This window comes from Anarhichas minor, unplaced genomic scaffold (genome assembly GCF_050575085.1).
Source record: "Anarhichas minor isolate MPS153535 unplaced genomic scaffold, ASM5057508v1 ptg000014l, whole genome shotgun sequence".
In the NCBI taxonomy this organism is placed as follows: domain Eukaryota; kingdom Metazoa; phylum Chordata; class Actinopteri; order Perciformes; family Anarhichadidae; genus Anarhichas; species Anarhichas minor.
In genome coordinates, this window is record NW_027466460.1 from 4,862,858 (window position 1) to 4,878,746 (window position 15,889).

General features: G+C 41.0%; 1 protein-coding gene across 1 annotated transcript; it reads left to right on the forward strand.

Annotated features, from left to right (window-relative positions):
- The first annotated feature begins 3,060 nt into the window (after positions 1–3,060).
- card14 (caspase recruitment domain family, member 14) lies at positions 3,061–14,044 on the forward strand. The gene is made up of 20 exons (XM_076092060.1): positions 3,061–3,274; positions 3,593–3,730; positions 3,819–4,144; positions 4,580–4,735; positions 4,882–5,001; positions 5,401–5,526; positions 7,130–7,282; positions 7,368–7,496; positions 8,236–8,330; positions 8,940–8,995; positions 9,178–9,238; positions 9,948–10,164; positions 10,249–10,375; positions 11,146–11,386; positions 11,542–11,605; positions 11,696–11,816; positions 11,960–12,124; positions 12,681–12,799; positions 13,131–13,246; positions 13,837–14,044. The coding sequence occupies exons 1-20, from the start codon at positions 3,061–3,063 to the stop codon at positions 14,042–14,044; spliced, it is 2,952 nt and encodes a 983-aa protein (XP_075948175.1).
- Positions 14,045–15,889: the final 1,845 nt, after the last annotated feature.

The following is a 15,889-nucleotide window of genomic DNA, read 5'->3' on the forward strand; positions in this document are numbered from 1 at the left end:
ATTTCACTCCATTGTCAATCATTGCAATCAACATTATATGTCCCTCTTCCAATAACTGGTGACTTGCCAATCAGCTGCAGGCCGTCCTCGAAATCAGCACATCTGCTTTACGCGACGGTAACTTCAAGTGAATTTAACGCTTACAAATGTGAGTGCAAAGGTTCCCACTAAGTCTTATTCGTGCAATGTTATGGAACCGGTTCCTCCCATTGCATGCTCTCCGTGAGCGCTATCATGTATTCTGTCTGGTCATAATTTCCACAGCACCCTGCACCCTACAGACTGTCACTAGAACTGGTATCGTGGCGCACAGACCTTGAACTATGGCCAAACAAGCAGCTAATAAGAAGAACTCATCCACCGCTTATTCAAACTCATTCTCACACTCCTCTTGCCTGAATTTCTGACGTAAAACAAAGCTCTTACACACCTATCCCATTCTTACTCAGTGGAATATGACAGATGACTTATGTTGAAAGAACGAGATCTCTATAATTTACTTTTCTTTCGAGCACAGTGATGCAGCAGTAAAACAGTTGCACTACCAGGTTAACAGCCATCATGATGCCATTTGAAAGGACATTTTGCATGTCATGTCACACATTTTAAGCTTTTCGCACGTCGTTTAATGCTATTCTCATTCCCAACTCGTCACATACGGATGCACGGTCACGGCTCTTTGTGAGTTTAAACAAAACTACTTGGTTAGGTTTAAGAAAATATCATGGTTTGGGTTAGGACGTTTGTTACAGAAATTAATTTACCTATAAGTAAGTGAAGTAGTCAATGTGAATAGGTCAACGGTTGTAGCAAACAACTGTCTTCTGGGTGAAAGTCATGCGTTTTGCCCACCCATTCACCCAGTCCACTTCCCTTCTGGCTCTTGATATTGAGTCACCTGAGTTCTGGAGCACTTCCTCTAAGTGTCCATTGCAGCAGCATGAAATTACTTGCGAAAAGCTAAAAATGTGCAACCCACGAAATGACTCAAGAAATTCCCATAAATAATTTCAAAGATGATCATAGATACGGGCAATTCCTTTAAGTTATTTTTGTCTGTAGAGAAAGTAAATATTAGTTTTTTATCATCTTAATATGCTGTGAAAATGTGGAAATAGAATATGATTTGTCTGTGTCAATACCCAACCCCAAATACCCCAAATCCCATCTTTCAACTTGTCTGTGTTGTCTTTTGACTTGTGACCTGTTAAGTCAACTACTTCAGACTACAACTAATAATATTAGTTATGTTAGCTGCTTCTTCAGAGAACAGAGATCAGTTGTATGATTGGATTAATACCATAATCAGAAGGTCCTCTCTCAGTCACCTACATGATTATGACACTTGAGCAGCATAAAGGCTCTTGGTCAATATAATTGGAGGTTTTTCTGCTATAGCCTTCCTTGGTCTGGTAGGACCAGTAGTTTTAGATTGTGTGTGTGTGTGTGTGCGTGCGTGCGTGCATGTGCGCGTATGTGGGTGTTTTTGAGAGTTGCAGTAGAGGGAACTTATCATAATGGCCAAACGAAGGCAAGGAGGCCCTCCACCAATGCCTGTCCTCCAAGAAAGTTCATGAAACCCTCATTTATCTCCTCACTTTCCCACCTTCTTTTCCTGTCGGGGAGGAATATTCACTTTATATGTTTATATGCTGGACTAGAGAGAAACGTCTTTTCAACTCCCCTGTATGTTCAGTACATTGTGGAATTGACAATAAAGCAAACTTTAACTTTAACTTTAACTTTAATAGGACTATTCTGTGCATTTCTTTCTTTTCTCCCTTTCTGCAACAGTATCAGGGGCTAAAGGATCATATTCTCTTAATCCTCTGTTGTTGAAAATAATTTGTTGGAACAGCAGTAGAGTCATGCTGTTTGTAGATTTCATTAATTGACAATCCGTCATTTGTCAAGTTTCGATGAGCTCATGCATTATTCATTCATAATTTTCTGAGTCACACTATTGCAGTTTACTGGAACATGCATCTTAATTTTAATAACTTCCTTTGATCTTAAACCGCATCCTTAGTTAGAAATACAGGAATAGCTCTGTGACTCTGTGACTGTGAGACAGTGTTTGTATCCTTTGAGCTCTACACAAATGTTATAGTCTAAAATGTATTATTTTATTTCATTTCTATAGTTAAAACATATTCTTTTAAGCAATTTCTTTAAATTTCCATATTCCCTGTATCTATGCAATTACCTACATCCTCCAACACACATCCTGTGTGCCAGTAACGTTATATAATTTACAGTATGTTTCCTTAATAGCTTCCATTTGTTTGCATAAACCCTTTACTGTACAGTAAACAGTTAGCTGTAAATTAGCTAACAGTATGACAAAGCCTTTGAACTTGCGCTGACATCCCTGCCAGCTACGCCCCCCAACCTTATTTCCTTGTTTAACGGAGGACTTTGCACTTCATAGCTCAGTGTTCCTGTCGGCAGTGAGGTATGTGTGTTTACTTTACTGTGATTAGCAATTATTAAGGCAGCCTCCCATGTGATCTCATGTTTCTGGGTTGGCCAGCGGCTTTGTTCATTTAGACCATAGAATGTGACTCCATTCAACAAACAAATCTGGCTTTGCTCATTGATAAAATGCGGCAGAGGTTTATGATGTGATTAGATATTGAATTATTTGTTGGAAGCAAACAAACCTGAGAAAGCCACCAAGAGTGTGAATGGAAAAGACATATGTGTGGCTCACTTGACTAATGTTTTTTTAGTATTTGTGTCTGAAACGTGAATGTGTGTGAGATCTTTCAGCTCTGTTTGTTCCAACACTCATCGACTCAGTCCCTTGTTGCACCGCATCACAGAGGTCTTGTCTTACAGGTTTTCCTACACACCCACACATAAACACACACACATGTTTTGACATAACAAATGGGCGTGGAAAGCCTGGCTCTTATGCGCTTCCAGTCAGACTTCTGTTCTGTGTGCTTCCAGGGATGAGTCAGTGACAAGTTTTCTTTGCGGCAAAGGGTGCGTGCTTGCTCCGTTTGGTCTAGCCGTTCACCCATCTCTCTTTTAAACCCGCGTTACACACTCAGGATGGCAGGGGAGTGTGTTCTTGAGAGTCCAGATCTTGGAGAGATGGGAGAGGAGGAATTGTGGGACCTGATAAACGACAACCGCCACCGGATCTCCTTGGGGGTGCAGCCAGGCATCTTGATCCCGTACCTGAGGCAGGCCAGGGTGCTCACCGAGATGGACGAGGATGAGATCCTCTCCTGCCACAACTTCACCAACCGCAGCATGAGAACCAGTGAGATTTCTGACTTGACTTGTTGCTTTTTGGATTTCCATGGTGTTGTGGAGGATGTAGTCTGCCTCCTCTTTTACTGCACCGGATTTATTTACACTGACTGTTGAGTGTATTGCTAAGAGACGGAGGAAATTCCAGCCACACTGCAGTCCTAAAAACAAATATTTATCAGAAAACAAACATGTTATGCTACCTAAAAGAGTTTGAGAGTGTATTGGCCTGCTATATATATATATATATATATATATGCATTTTGGATGATTCAACGGTTAGGGTTGAAGTTTATGACAACATTACATTATCATCTTCCATTTACAGGCCATATGCTGGATCTGCTGAGGACCCAGGGGAGGAATGGTGCTGTGGCCTTGGTGGAGAGCCTGATGATCCACTACCCCCCCTTGTACACCCAAGTCACAGGACGCAAACCCAGCACTGAGCCTTCAAGATTTAGTGGTCAGTGGCTTTAATAAGGTATTTTAAGTGAATAATTGTGTGTTTGTGTAACTTGCTTCATGTCTAATTTGCGTTGCTCTCCTCGCAGGCCTGATAAAGTACTCAGAGCTGACAGAGTATCTGGTCAGAGCAGTGACAGGGATGCAGAAAGAGCTCCAGGAGGCGCGTTGTGAAGCTAGCAGAAAGAGCGCAAGCTGTGCCTCGCTGGAGTTGGAGATTAGGCAGATAATGGAGCTGGGGGAGAAGTCCAGATGTCTTCAGTCTGAAAATGAACGCATGCGTAGACACTTGTGTTCTTTGCAACATGACGTCACCAAGCTGAAGGATGAGAAGTGTGACTTGTACATGCGCTACACAGCAGCCATCGAGGAGAAATCAGCTGTGAACATACGTCTCCATGACCTCAACCTGCAGGTCAGTGACCCTTGTCACTCAAAAACTCAGAAATACATAGAATGAGTGTCTCTTTCCTGAAACACAAAGCTGTGATCTCAAGGCCTAAAGAACTGAAATGTGAACATCATAGCTTGATGTAAATTTAGATCAAAATTATTTAAACTAAAAGTTATTTATCAAGCAGAGATAAGTTAGATCCAACTTCTCAAATGTGCATTTGTTGCTATATATATAATTGTCTTTATTTAAATATCTTTGGGGATGGTGGGACTGTTGGTGAGACAATACACAACATTTTTGTCCATTATCTTGGATTTTGGTCACAATTATTTGAACATTTTATAGACAAAACTGTATTTGTCAACTGATAAATTCAGAAAAACAAGAGGATTGTTGTATAGAAATAATCATAGTTGCAGCCCCATCGACATTCTTGCTCTTGTGTGGTGGCAGATGTATCAGCTGCAGACTGAGCTGCAGAAGGCACAAACGGAGAATGAGTTCCAGAAGCGACGCTCGCTCAGGTGTGCCCCTGCTGAGACTCCGCAGCTGCAAGAGGAGGTCAGAAGTCTGCGCTGCCAGCTGGTGAAGGCAGAAAAACTGGACCCAGTGAGAATATTCCCTTAATCATTCTCTGGTATTCGCTGATACTAACAGCTTCAACACATAACCACACATAAATAGTGAAAGAGTCAATAGCCAGTTGTGTCTTCCTGTTTGTATCTAATCTGCTGTCGCTGTTGTGTCTCTGCCAGGCTCGTCAGGACATCCTGGCCCAGGACCTGGCTGAGGCCATAGACAGCCAGGTGGAGCTTGCAGAGCAGCTCAGGTGTTACAGAAAGGAGAATGAACACCTGCTGAGAGAGAAACAAGTGGTGTGTGTGCGTGTGTGTGTGTGTGTGGGAGGGGGAGGGGGGGGGGTTCCTGTGTCATCATGGATCAGGAAATGTCACGCTTATTCAGGAAACTTCTACTGGAATATGAAAAGTGACATTTTGTTTATCCCACTGCTACAAATGACGCACAAACGCCTTTAGACAGAGGAGAACCTCAAGTTAAATAATAATCTGAGTATGTCTCATACTTATTAAGTGTGCGTTGTATAAAAAAGAGGAAATAAACATTTATACACGCAATGAGAAATTGATAAATGATAATACTACGAGGCCCCATTATCTATTTCAGACAACACAGATGTTTCCGTGTACTTCTATTATATATCCCTAAATCATTTGAGGCCACATTTGTCTAACATGTGTGTATTTTGCATTCAGCTCTTGGATCAAAAGGAGTGCCTGAGCCTCCAGGTGCAGCAGCTGACCCTGGACTGTAACATGCACCAGCAGAAGAGCACTGTGGTCCAGAACCAGATGAAAGAGCTGCAGGCAGAGAGAGACCAAGTAAGGAACAGTCTTGCCACTCAAACCTTTCTGTCTTCCGTAAAACATTAATTCAGTTTACCAAGCAGCATTTTCTGTTTTAGATTCTATTTTTATGGCTTGTTTTGTAACTGAGCATCCATCACATCATGCTTTTTGTGTTTTCTGTTGAAATGTCAAGCAGTCAGGTGTCAGCATTGTTGTTGTGGAGAGCGTCAAAATTCAACCAGTTCTCTTGGCTCTTATTGTCTGTAACTCCCTGTGTGTAGGTGTGTAGTTATTTATATCTCTTATGGCACATTGATTAAGCTCTCCTTTACTCAAATTAGTATTCTTCCTGTCATCACACAGTATTAAAGTAAATGTAAACAACTTTTACACTGACATAAACATAGTGGTTTGCTACATTTCACCTGTCGATGATACCACGAAGCAATGATTCATCTTAAAGCAGGTTTCGTACTTGTCTCTTCTCAACATTGTTGAGGCTTTTCCTCTGAGAGGAATGAAATAACAATCCACCCACACCCTGACAACTGTCAGGTGGTCACACAGCTGCCAGCTGCTCCACTGGAGCTGTGCAGTAACCAACAACAACATGTCTGCATCCATCTGTACATTTATTGAGAACTAGACACATTTTTGGACCACTTTTTTCGTACCAAATGATTACCTTCAGGTTCTGTTACATTAAAGCATCCGTTTGCAGGAATTAGGGGGCTCCATTAGCAGAAATGGAATATAATAATTTCATTAGTGTATAATCACCTGAGTCTTTGTGTTGTCCTTACCTTAGAATGAGTTGGTTATATCTAAATATGGAGCTTGTCCTCTTCACAGTGTCTGCCATGTTGCACCACCATGTTTCTACATCAGCCCAGAACAGACAAAACAACACTGGCTCGAGTGATGGCATTTCACATTTTTTTTACATCACCTCAAGGCCACCGTAGTTCTTTGATACGCTTGGGAAGGGAGGGTTGAGCGGAGGAGGGTTCGGTTGGTTGCAATCTGCAACCTTACCACTAGATATACACTGCTCCTTTAACATTGTATTTTAGATATTATTTTCTGGATTTCTATTTTCTGGATTACTGTGATTGCCTGCTGTTTGCTGGCCAGCAGGTGATCCGAGTTGATTACTGCCTCTATACAAGAAATGCCTGTTTTTCTCTTACACACAAACTTTTTATTTTGAGCGTACCAGTATGCAGACCTCCTTTGTGCCCTGCAGTCAAGTACTTTTTGTCTTGCCCCTGAGTATTTTAGCTCACACTTGATCCCTTGTCAGTAACCAACAACACAAGACAGTGAGACATGGTTGCTGCTTCATGGTTTCTATTGTTCCTGAGTTTTTGTCTTCACAAGAATGTATGAAAAGATAGAAACAGACCAGCCACAGACGCCACGTTGACAACATCCTGCATATCACACGCCTCTGTGGCAGCGAAGCTGGCACACACATTAATTATTCTTCATGAAACATGTGCATATCCACGTTTTGAGTTACAGGTGGCGCGTGAGGCTTAAACACACCTTGTGTTTACAAGGCGTGCCTGTGCACAGTTCTCTTTGTGTAAAAAAAGGTTTGTAAAGTAATTATGAACGATTCCCATGCTTCTAGGCGTACCTGTCCAGAGACGAGGCCCAGACCATGATCGCCCGCATCTTGGCTGAGAAGGACACCCTGAGGTGTCAGCTGGTTGAGCTCCAAGAGCAAGTCTTCAGCGTGCAGGCCCAACGCAGCCCCAGAGAACAACAACGGCGGAGTTGTGATGTGGTGAGTCAGACAAGACATATCCGCATACACATGAACACAACACGTACAGAAATAATAATGTTATTTTGTGTTTTTGTCAAAGGAGACGGAGGAGGACTGGGAGAGCCCGAGATCCAGCTTTGAAGAATCCTCAATATCCCCACCCAGAATCCCCAATAGACGAAGACTTTGCCGCATGGACGCAATTAATCCATGTGACTTCAATTCAGAGGTGTGTGTGTGTGTGTGTGTGTGTGTGTGTGTGTGTGTGTGTGTGTGTGTGTGTGTGTGTGTGTGTAATTGAGATCATCCACAATTATTTTATTAGGACTGGGTATTGAACAATTCTTTTTGATCAATGATCGAGTGTCAAGTATTTTGCTTTTGTTTAATTTACTATTTAGTTGAAGTTCTTGTACAGGTGCATTTGTTAAAGAATAAGGGTGGCAATAGTGCATACTTTTCTAATTGTTAACAGCCTAAGTCTGATATATCTTAGTCCTCTGTGCCATAGAGCTCCATTGTTTCCACACGGTTGCACTGTGTGACATGGTCCTCCATTATGATGATCATGTGAACTGTAATTTATGATGAATAACAATAGTTCCCCAACAAGTACACTATTTACGCCTGTTTGATTAACAGTCGCTGTTTTGCCCAGCTGTTTTAGATTTGTTGAGAATAAGAAGAATATGGAATAAAGCCTGCCTAATCCTTTCAAGCAATATTAATTGGTAATATATTAACAATTTGGACATATTTTTCAAAATGAAAAAAAGAGTTTGTATTTCTCAAAGTAAGGCATTGAAAAAATATTTTTATATATATATATTGCTGCCGCCTGTATTGACATTTTTGACTCATTTTTCTTGATTTCAAAATAATCTTGATTATTACACATTTTTATATATTAATAATTCATATTTGTGTGTACATATCCCATGTGTATCAATCTTTGTGTATGTGTACAGTGTGAAGATGCAAGTAGTGTCCGATCCCGAAACGCGGAGCCCCCCAGTCGAGAGTCTCTCCGCCGAAGGGAGGAAGCTCTGTATGCAGACAGCAGGTGTGTGTTTCCAGGTTCATCCACAGCATATGTTACTGTTCATGCTTTTTACATCATTAGTTCCAACCGTCGAGGCTGTTGGCAGGAAGGATAACTTTAAGGTGTTATTGAGCGCTGCATTCCTTTCTGTTAACGTCAAGGCATCCAGCTTCGGGTGGATTATTAATTAACAGGAATATGAGGGGCTTAACTAGGATGGTATGATACCAAGAAAGAAAAAACAAAAGCTGCAGGCAGAGGGTGTTGGGTGCACAGTAAGAACACACTCTGAATAGACTTCATCGTTTTTTGTACAGACTCACATTCCTCAATTATTGTATTTCTGCTCAAGAACTTATTTCCGTAAGTATTTCCGTGTTCAAAGTGCTGCCAGAAAATGTAGCTTTTCCTTTATAATTATTCCTAATTATTCCTGCCAACCAATCAACACGGTCTCTGGGTCGAAGCATGGCAGATGAGTATCTCACATTAGCATTAAAATAAGCTCAGTATGCAGTACATAACTCAACATTGTCAGTGTACATGTTTGTATGTGAAAGACAGTAACAGACTGAGAGAAATCTGATAGTGGTGTTCATGTATCTTTTGTCTTTTTTTTTTCTCTTGCAGCTTGGAAGCAGTGGAGACTGAATCTCTATTGGACGACTTTGTGTTTATCCCCAGTGGTGTGTATAGAAAAGATACAAAGCCTTTTTGGGTGGACGGGTTGGTGGTTTGCTGCAGTTTGGCTGGACTTTCACTTGCTATTGTTCAATGTTGAACCTTTGCCAGGGCTGTAAGGTGATACATTAACTCACACACACACAGCCCTGATGCCAAATCTTTAAACTGCCTCTCTTTTGTTTAGTGGAGAGTGAAGACAAGCACAAGCCCAGGCTTTCCCCTTCTAATGACTCCAGCATGGATGGGTGAGACAATCCACAACACAGCTATAAATATGACCTATGACATATGACATTATGGCATTTTCGTGTAGAACGGACGGCAGTCTGCCTGAATATAATTCATATTCTGTAAATTGAAGCCCTTGCATACCATTGAGGTAGAAGATTTAACAGAGGGTAATAAAGATATAGGAGATGAATAAATCATTAATCAGCACTGGTTTATTAAACACAACATCCCTGTTTACAAACTTAGATTTAATCATCTATCGTGGGATGCAGTCACTGACAAGATGCAATGACATCTCATTAAAAAAGAAGTGAATAAAGCTCCCATACATGTGAGTTTTGAAAATATATGATTTAGATAATAAAGTTACGCTGCTGTGCATAATTGCTCAAAGTGCAACACTTATTAAAGACACGCTTCTCATTTCTGCTGCGGTGGGATCTCAAAAAACTCTGTAATGTATCAATCAAATAATGTATGAATAGAGAAAAGTTAGATGACTCTCACCCCTTACAACCGACGCATTGTCATTGTATATTGCCACATGTATAATCACAAACAGATGCAAATAAAATGGCAAATTCCACTCATCTGCAAAACATTGTTTTCATTGTAATATCATGAGGGGAATATCTTTTGTGAATCAGACCTTGAATCCTTTGAATCAAAATGTTTGATCAAGCGTTCTATCCTTTTCTCATCTCTTCATTTCTCTCTCGCCAGCCTGTCAAGAACCTCAGTCCCTCCATTCCTGATGCGTTGTCGTCAGAAAGCAATTCGTGTCAACGGTCGTGTCCTCAGCATTTCCCTCCAGGGGGAAGCACTGCTCGGACAGCTGGCAGTGGTGGGAGGCAATAAGACCGGAGTGTTTGTGCACCAGGTGACAGAAGGCACAGCTGCCCATACTGTCGGCATCAGCCCCGGGGCACAGATAGTGGAGGTGGGTTGAAGTGTGTTTCTGAAAACTAATTCTAATCATTCTGCCTACTGTGAAGGCGTTTCTCATAATATTGTTGGTCTGCAGGTGAAGTACGAGCAGAACCAGAAGGCTCTGAGAATGGTGCTGGAAGATTCCACTTTAGAGGAAGCTATGTGGGCTCTTGGCCAGGTCACAGGCCTCTGTCACCTCTCCCTCCGGCCTAGGCAAGATGGTATGTCCCACAGCATGTACATAAAACCCTGTTAGCCCCTTGTAAACACAATTGTATGTATCATCATGAATGATTTCTAGACATTTTACTGAAGATGTTGCATCCGACTCCGTCATAAATATCCATCCCAAATAGTACCTTTTTATCATAAAATAATTCATATCAGACTACATTTCCCATGACTTCACATGACCCAGGACTTTCTTCAGATAAATTCATGTTATCCTCAATGAGCAAAATTATCATTTTGCATTGCGATAATTAGTGTTCATGCTGTGATTCCAGGATCATGAAATTACATAATAATGGTAAAGAAAAATAGCAACAAAAGAATGCATTTCTTCACTTTTCATTTTCAATAAAAAAGGTTTTTGCACACACACACAAACATATGTAAACGCACACACACACATGCGAGAGCACAGTGATAAGGTAGGACTGTTTTATAACAAATCACAGTGACTGTATCTTGGGATCAGCTGGAAATAAAAGTTTATGGCTTCAGCTGTTATGAGGCCTTCAGGAAGTAGATTGCTTCTCTTGAGATTAAAGGGATGGCCAGCTGCCACATGAGGAAACTAATACATGAACATAAGATGGTCAAATCTTCCTTTAACTCTTTGGCTGGTAGTTACAGCATGTTCAATTATTAAACCTGAATTGGACAGTGGAGCTAATATCACTACACGCAAAGTCACAGTGTACAATTGAAGACTTTATAGATTACATAATAAGTAAATAATGTATACAATATTCTTCTTCCTGTTTAGACTATGAGGCGCTGCTGCAGCAGCTGCAGAGCAGTGCGACATCATCCGGAGACTCCTTCTACATACGTGTCAACTTGTCTCTCCCTGCTGGCCCTAACTGGACCCTGTCTGTGTCCTGCAACGACATTCTTCATGTAACCAACACGCACCCTGCTGGCGCTGAGGACTCATGGCACGCCAGCCAAGTTCACCCCTGTCAGCTGCTGGACCTCCAGAGTGGAAGCGTACCCAACTATTACAGGTTGGTACGCTGATATGGAATACAGAAATGAGGGGTGCGGTATCAGATCAGTTTTTTGTCAGCCAACATACAGGAGGTAGAGAGTCAGAATCCCCAGAATACTTACCGCTCACAGTGCTTTCAATGTTCATTTTAATGATTTTCTGATGGCACAGGGCACAGCGACTTCTGATTAGAGCAATTGAAGACATGAGCTTTCAAACAAAGAAGTCTCAAAAGGTAAGAATTATCTCAAATACTGTCACCCAGCGTTCCTATCCAAATTTTCACAGTGTACTTACTTTTGGGAATATTCCTCTCACTCACCAGGCTGGGCGTTTGGTGGCCCGGAAGAAGCAGAAGGCAGTGAGGATTGTCGGCACAGGGCGCCAGGGTAGGAACCCACTGTGGGTCAGTGTGGAGGAGGAAAATACCAAGAGCGCAGAATCAGGTACAGTAGCCTTCAGCAGCAGCAAAGACACAGAAGTACAATATATTGCTTTATTGCTTCTTGAATCTGCGGTTTGCTGAACATTTCTGGATGTTTTTTAATGAAAACATTTAACCTTTTTCTTTAAATTCTTTCGTATATAGGGGATACATCTGCACCCAGAAGTTGTTTAACCCTCATGCCCTACAGCCCGGTCACACCACACTTCCCACCCGTCTGCAGGCCTGTCCTGCTGCTGCCCACCATCCTGGGACACATCCTGAACAAGAAGATGGCAGACTGGCAGGGCTTCCAGCTCTGTGAGCCTGGTGAGAAATATAGTGTTGTTGTACGCATTGCATTTATATTTCATAATCTGTTTCCGCTGGAGCATTTGTCATTGAAGATTTTAGATACAGAGGAGGGAAGCACTTTTCCTGTGCTGACAGATAGGTCTGTTTGACTTGACAGATCACATGTTTGTCTGTTGCTGCAAACCAGGAAGGAAATAAACTTTGTGAATAAATAGTGATAAGAATGACATAGGCTATAAAGACAGTACATGTTTGCCAGTATTCCCTGCAATGATAAGGTGAAATGAAAATGTAATGATCTTTGTGGGAAGTTTTTAATCATTGCAAGGACTAGTGTATTTAAAGAACAAAAAGACACGACATGCTGCAGAAAATGATAAAGGTTTCAGATAGTGCACAACTAAAGATAATCTCACTACTAAAGATGCCATGTCTTCATGTAAAGTTTGATCTATAGTGATGAAAATATAAATATTTCTTTCATGATCTTATCATATGACATATATCATCACTTCATGCCTTACCTTTTTGATTCCCCCTCTCCCTCCCTCCCCACATATCTGCTTTATAGAGGTGCTGAGCTCCAGCGAGCATGCAGCCCAGCTGCAGAGGTCTGAGATCCTGGAGGAGTGTGAGCAGGGAAGAAGCTGCTGCTACACTCTGCAGAGTGTCCAGAAAGTCATGAAGAAGGTCAGAACATTCAAAACACAGAAGTGATCTTATATTTGGATAGTTTCATTCGACGTTGGTACCTCAAAAAGTGAAGAATGGGGTTGACGGGGAGTTTAGTTTCAAGTCATTTTAAGCAACAAAAAAAAAATGTTTTTGCCACACTAGTGGTGGGGCTCAAGGGATGTAAGTGTTGAATACTTGTTTGTTTCACCAATTTAGTCCAGACTGTAATCCATGACTTTCATAAATCTGCAGCAACAAGCTCATAAGGCATGACCCTCTTCTGCAGTACAGCATGTTGTTTATTTAGTAAATTCATATTGCATGTATTCATCTCCTCACCCTACAGGGGATTCACTGTGTGCTGCCGTTGGGGCTGGACTGTGTGCGTCGGCTGCACCGGGCCAAGATCTTCCCTATCATCATCTTCATTGGCCAGTCTGCACGTAGTGCACGGAAACTGAGGTAAACCGTCCTTCTTCTTCTTCTTCTTTTTACAAATGCTGACAGGGCTCACCTTGTTGCTCATGACTCTTTTATCACATTCAGATGATCACAATAAGCACGTAAATGTTGACTTGGGTGAAACCTGATGACCTCACTTACATCTGCCATAGCCTTGGAATGCACTGTTAGATATCATAAGGGTCTTCCAGTAGTGACATTGTCATTTACTTCCATCCTACGTTTCCTTGATGATATTTAACTTCCTGAACAAACAGGCTTAAACGTCTTGTGACCAGCCAAAACAAATAGTTACAAATAGTTGTGTGTCCTCCTGTGGCTACAATGTGTTCTGTCTCTGGAATAACTGGTATGTCTACCTCTTCAATTCCCGTAGTTGATAACTCAAACTATGTGCCCAGCGAAACCTGTTCCCTCTGATTCTCAGGGACTGACGTCATAACCTGATGTTCAATGTTGACGTTTTAGAGAACGGAATAGCTTAACTCAATTGTAGCTTGAAAGAAATATATTGTCACATTGTAAAAATAGATAAGAAATTATCTTTATCTCATCTTTATGTATTTCGTTCATTCCTCCTACATTCCCAGGTCAAAGCTGCAGCGCCACAGCCAGTCGGAGGAGCAGCTGTTGGCGTGCTCGAGGAGCGAGGAGCCGCTGCTGGACAAGCTGCCCTGTCTGTATCACAGCGTGGCTCAGGACTCCTGGTGTGACCAGACCTCCCTGCTGACCAACCTGCGCACCGTCATCTGGGAGGAGCAGAAGAAGATTGTCTGGGTGGAGCCTGACCTGTGGTAAAGCAGAGGATAGAGCAGAGAGGAAACGCATCAAATATTAAAATAATAGGAACTGCTAAAGGGGCTTTTTTCATAACATGATCTTGAGAATAAATTCAGCTTTACAATTCATATTTTTGTAAACATGAGTATGTATCTATGATACTGATAAGTAACTGGTGATAGGACTCTTAGAAAGTACTGTATATTGTGCTTTTAAAGTGTATGAATCTGTAGCGTTATTGACTGTAACCTGATCATGAAAACATGTTCTTCTCTGTGTTGCCCCCCTTTTTGAGGCATTTGTTTAAAGCAAACACTGTTGTGAGGTGTCCCCTAGAAACACAAGCATTTATACTGTAATGACTTGTCTGTACATCTACACTTTGTTGTAGATCATTTCCCACTATGAGGGATTTTCTTTTAAAGCTCTGGATTTGTCATCTCTTGTGCTTGATCAGAATGCTTTTATGTTTTGTATTTAGTATGAGACAGGATTCATTCTTATGAGGAGGAAAATAAGTTGTATTGTAACACACTGGTTAACAAATCAGTCGCCATATCTGTTCTTGCACAATAGTTTGCACCATCACAGAGTTTAACTCAACTACAGGGCTTTTGATTATGGTCAGTTGAGAGTCTAGAGGTCTGTATTGCGTGTGTCGGATTCATGACAGAGATGTTACTGCAGTTATTCTTTGTCCTCGTTTTGTTCTTCATGGTGCTGCCCAAAGTCAGCTTGGAGTCAGCCGTCATCTTTTCAAAAACTGTTAATGACATCCGTCTGAATTTCTGTGGACGTTTTGTTGGCAGATTATGTAACGGTTCGTTTTGTTTATTTTTTGTTTGTTTGTTTCTAATATGCCTCATTGTACACAATAAATATTTTTTAGGAATTTATTGAAGTCTTTTGAGTTAATAATGAAAACAATACTATCTACAATGAGTATTAAATTGAGTCGCTTGCCTCATATACATTATCGTAATTGATCAAAGTCACTGGAAGTTAATTTAACTTTTTTTTCAAGTTAAATTTACTTAAAGTTGATTTTACGTATTCACATCTCATGACATACTTTTAAAATATTTTTTCACAAAAACGTACGTTCTCTTAAACCAGATGAAGATGTTTTACAATGTTTGCTTTCACAAACTAGAGCATGAAGTCTAAAGCAGTGGAAGTTGGAAAGGTTCAGTTTGACAAATCCAAAAGGATAAAGCTTTCAGGACACTCCATGGACAAAGGGAGGATTTCTGTAATGCCAGGTGCATCACCAAAAGAGTTGATTAATTCATTATCAATATTAGTACAGGGGAGAACAAGGAAAATACACATAAATGCATATATGTGAATTTGAAAAACAACGTACATGTTTTTGCTTGTTGTAAACTTAAAGAGGCATATTAAGCAGGCCTTTAGAAATACACAACTTTGTATGAATTATGTAGACTATATTCCAACAGTGTTGAGGAGTTAAGATACAAAACAAGATTTTTAACAAGACATGAGAAAACTTGTGCCATGTTCATTTGTTTGTGCACGATGTGACGCCTGTCATTGCGGGCCTAATCCACGGATGTAGGTATTTGTGTCTTCTCAACACCAATGTTTTTTTTCGGATGGTTTTTTGCCTCTGATTGCCTCACCCTGATATTCTGAACCTAACCCTGAACTCATTATGCCTAAACCTAGTCAACCCAAACAATGAAGGCAACGAGTACTAGCCAATCAGAGGCAGTGTAAGGAGGCTTATGACTTTGCCATCCTAGGGGAAAAAATGCTTCCAAAACATAGGCCTAAAATAATAATTAATAATCAATAATCTTATTTATTGATGAAAAACGTGTTTCCAAAACCCAGATTGAT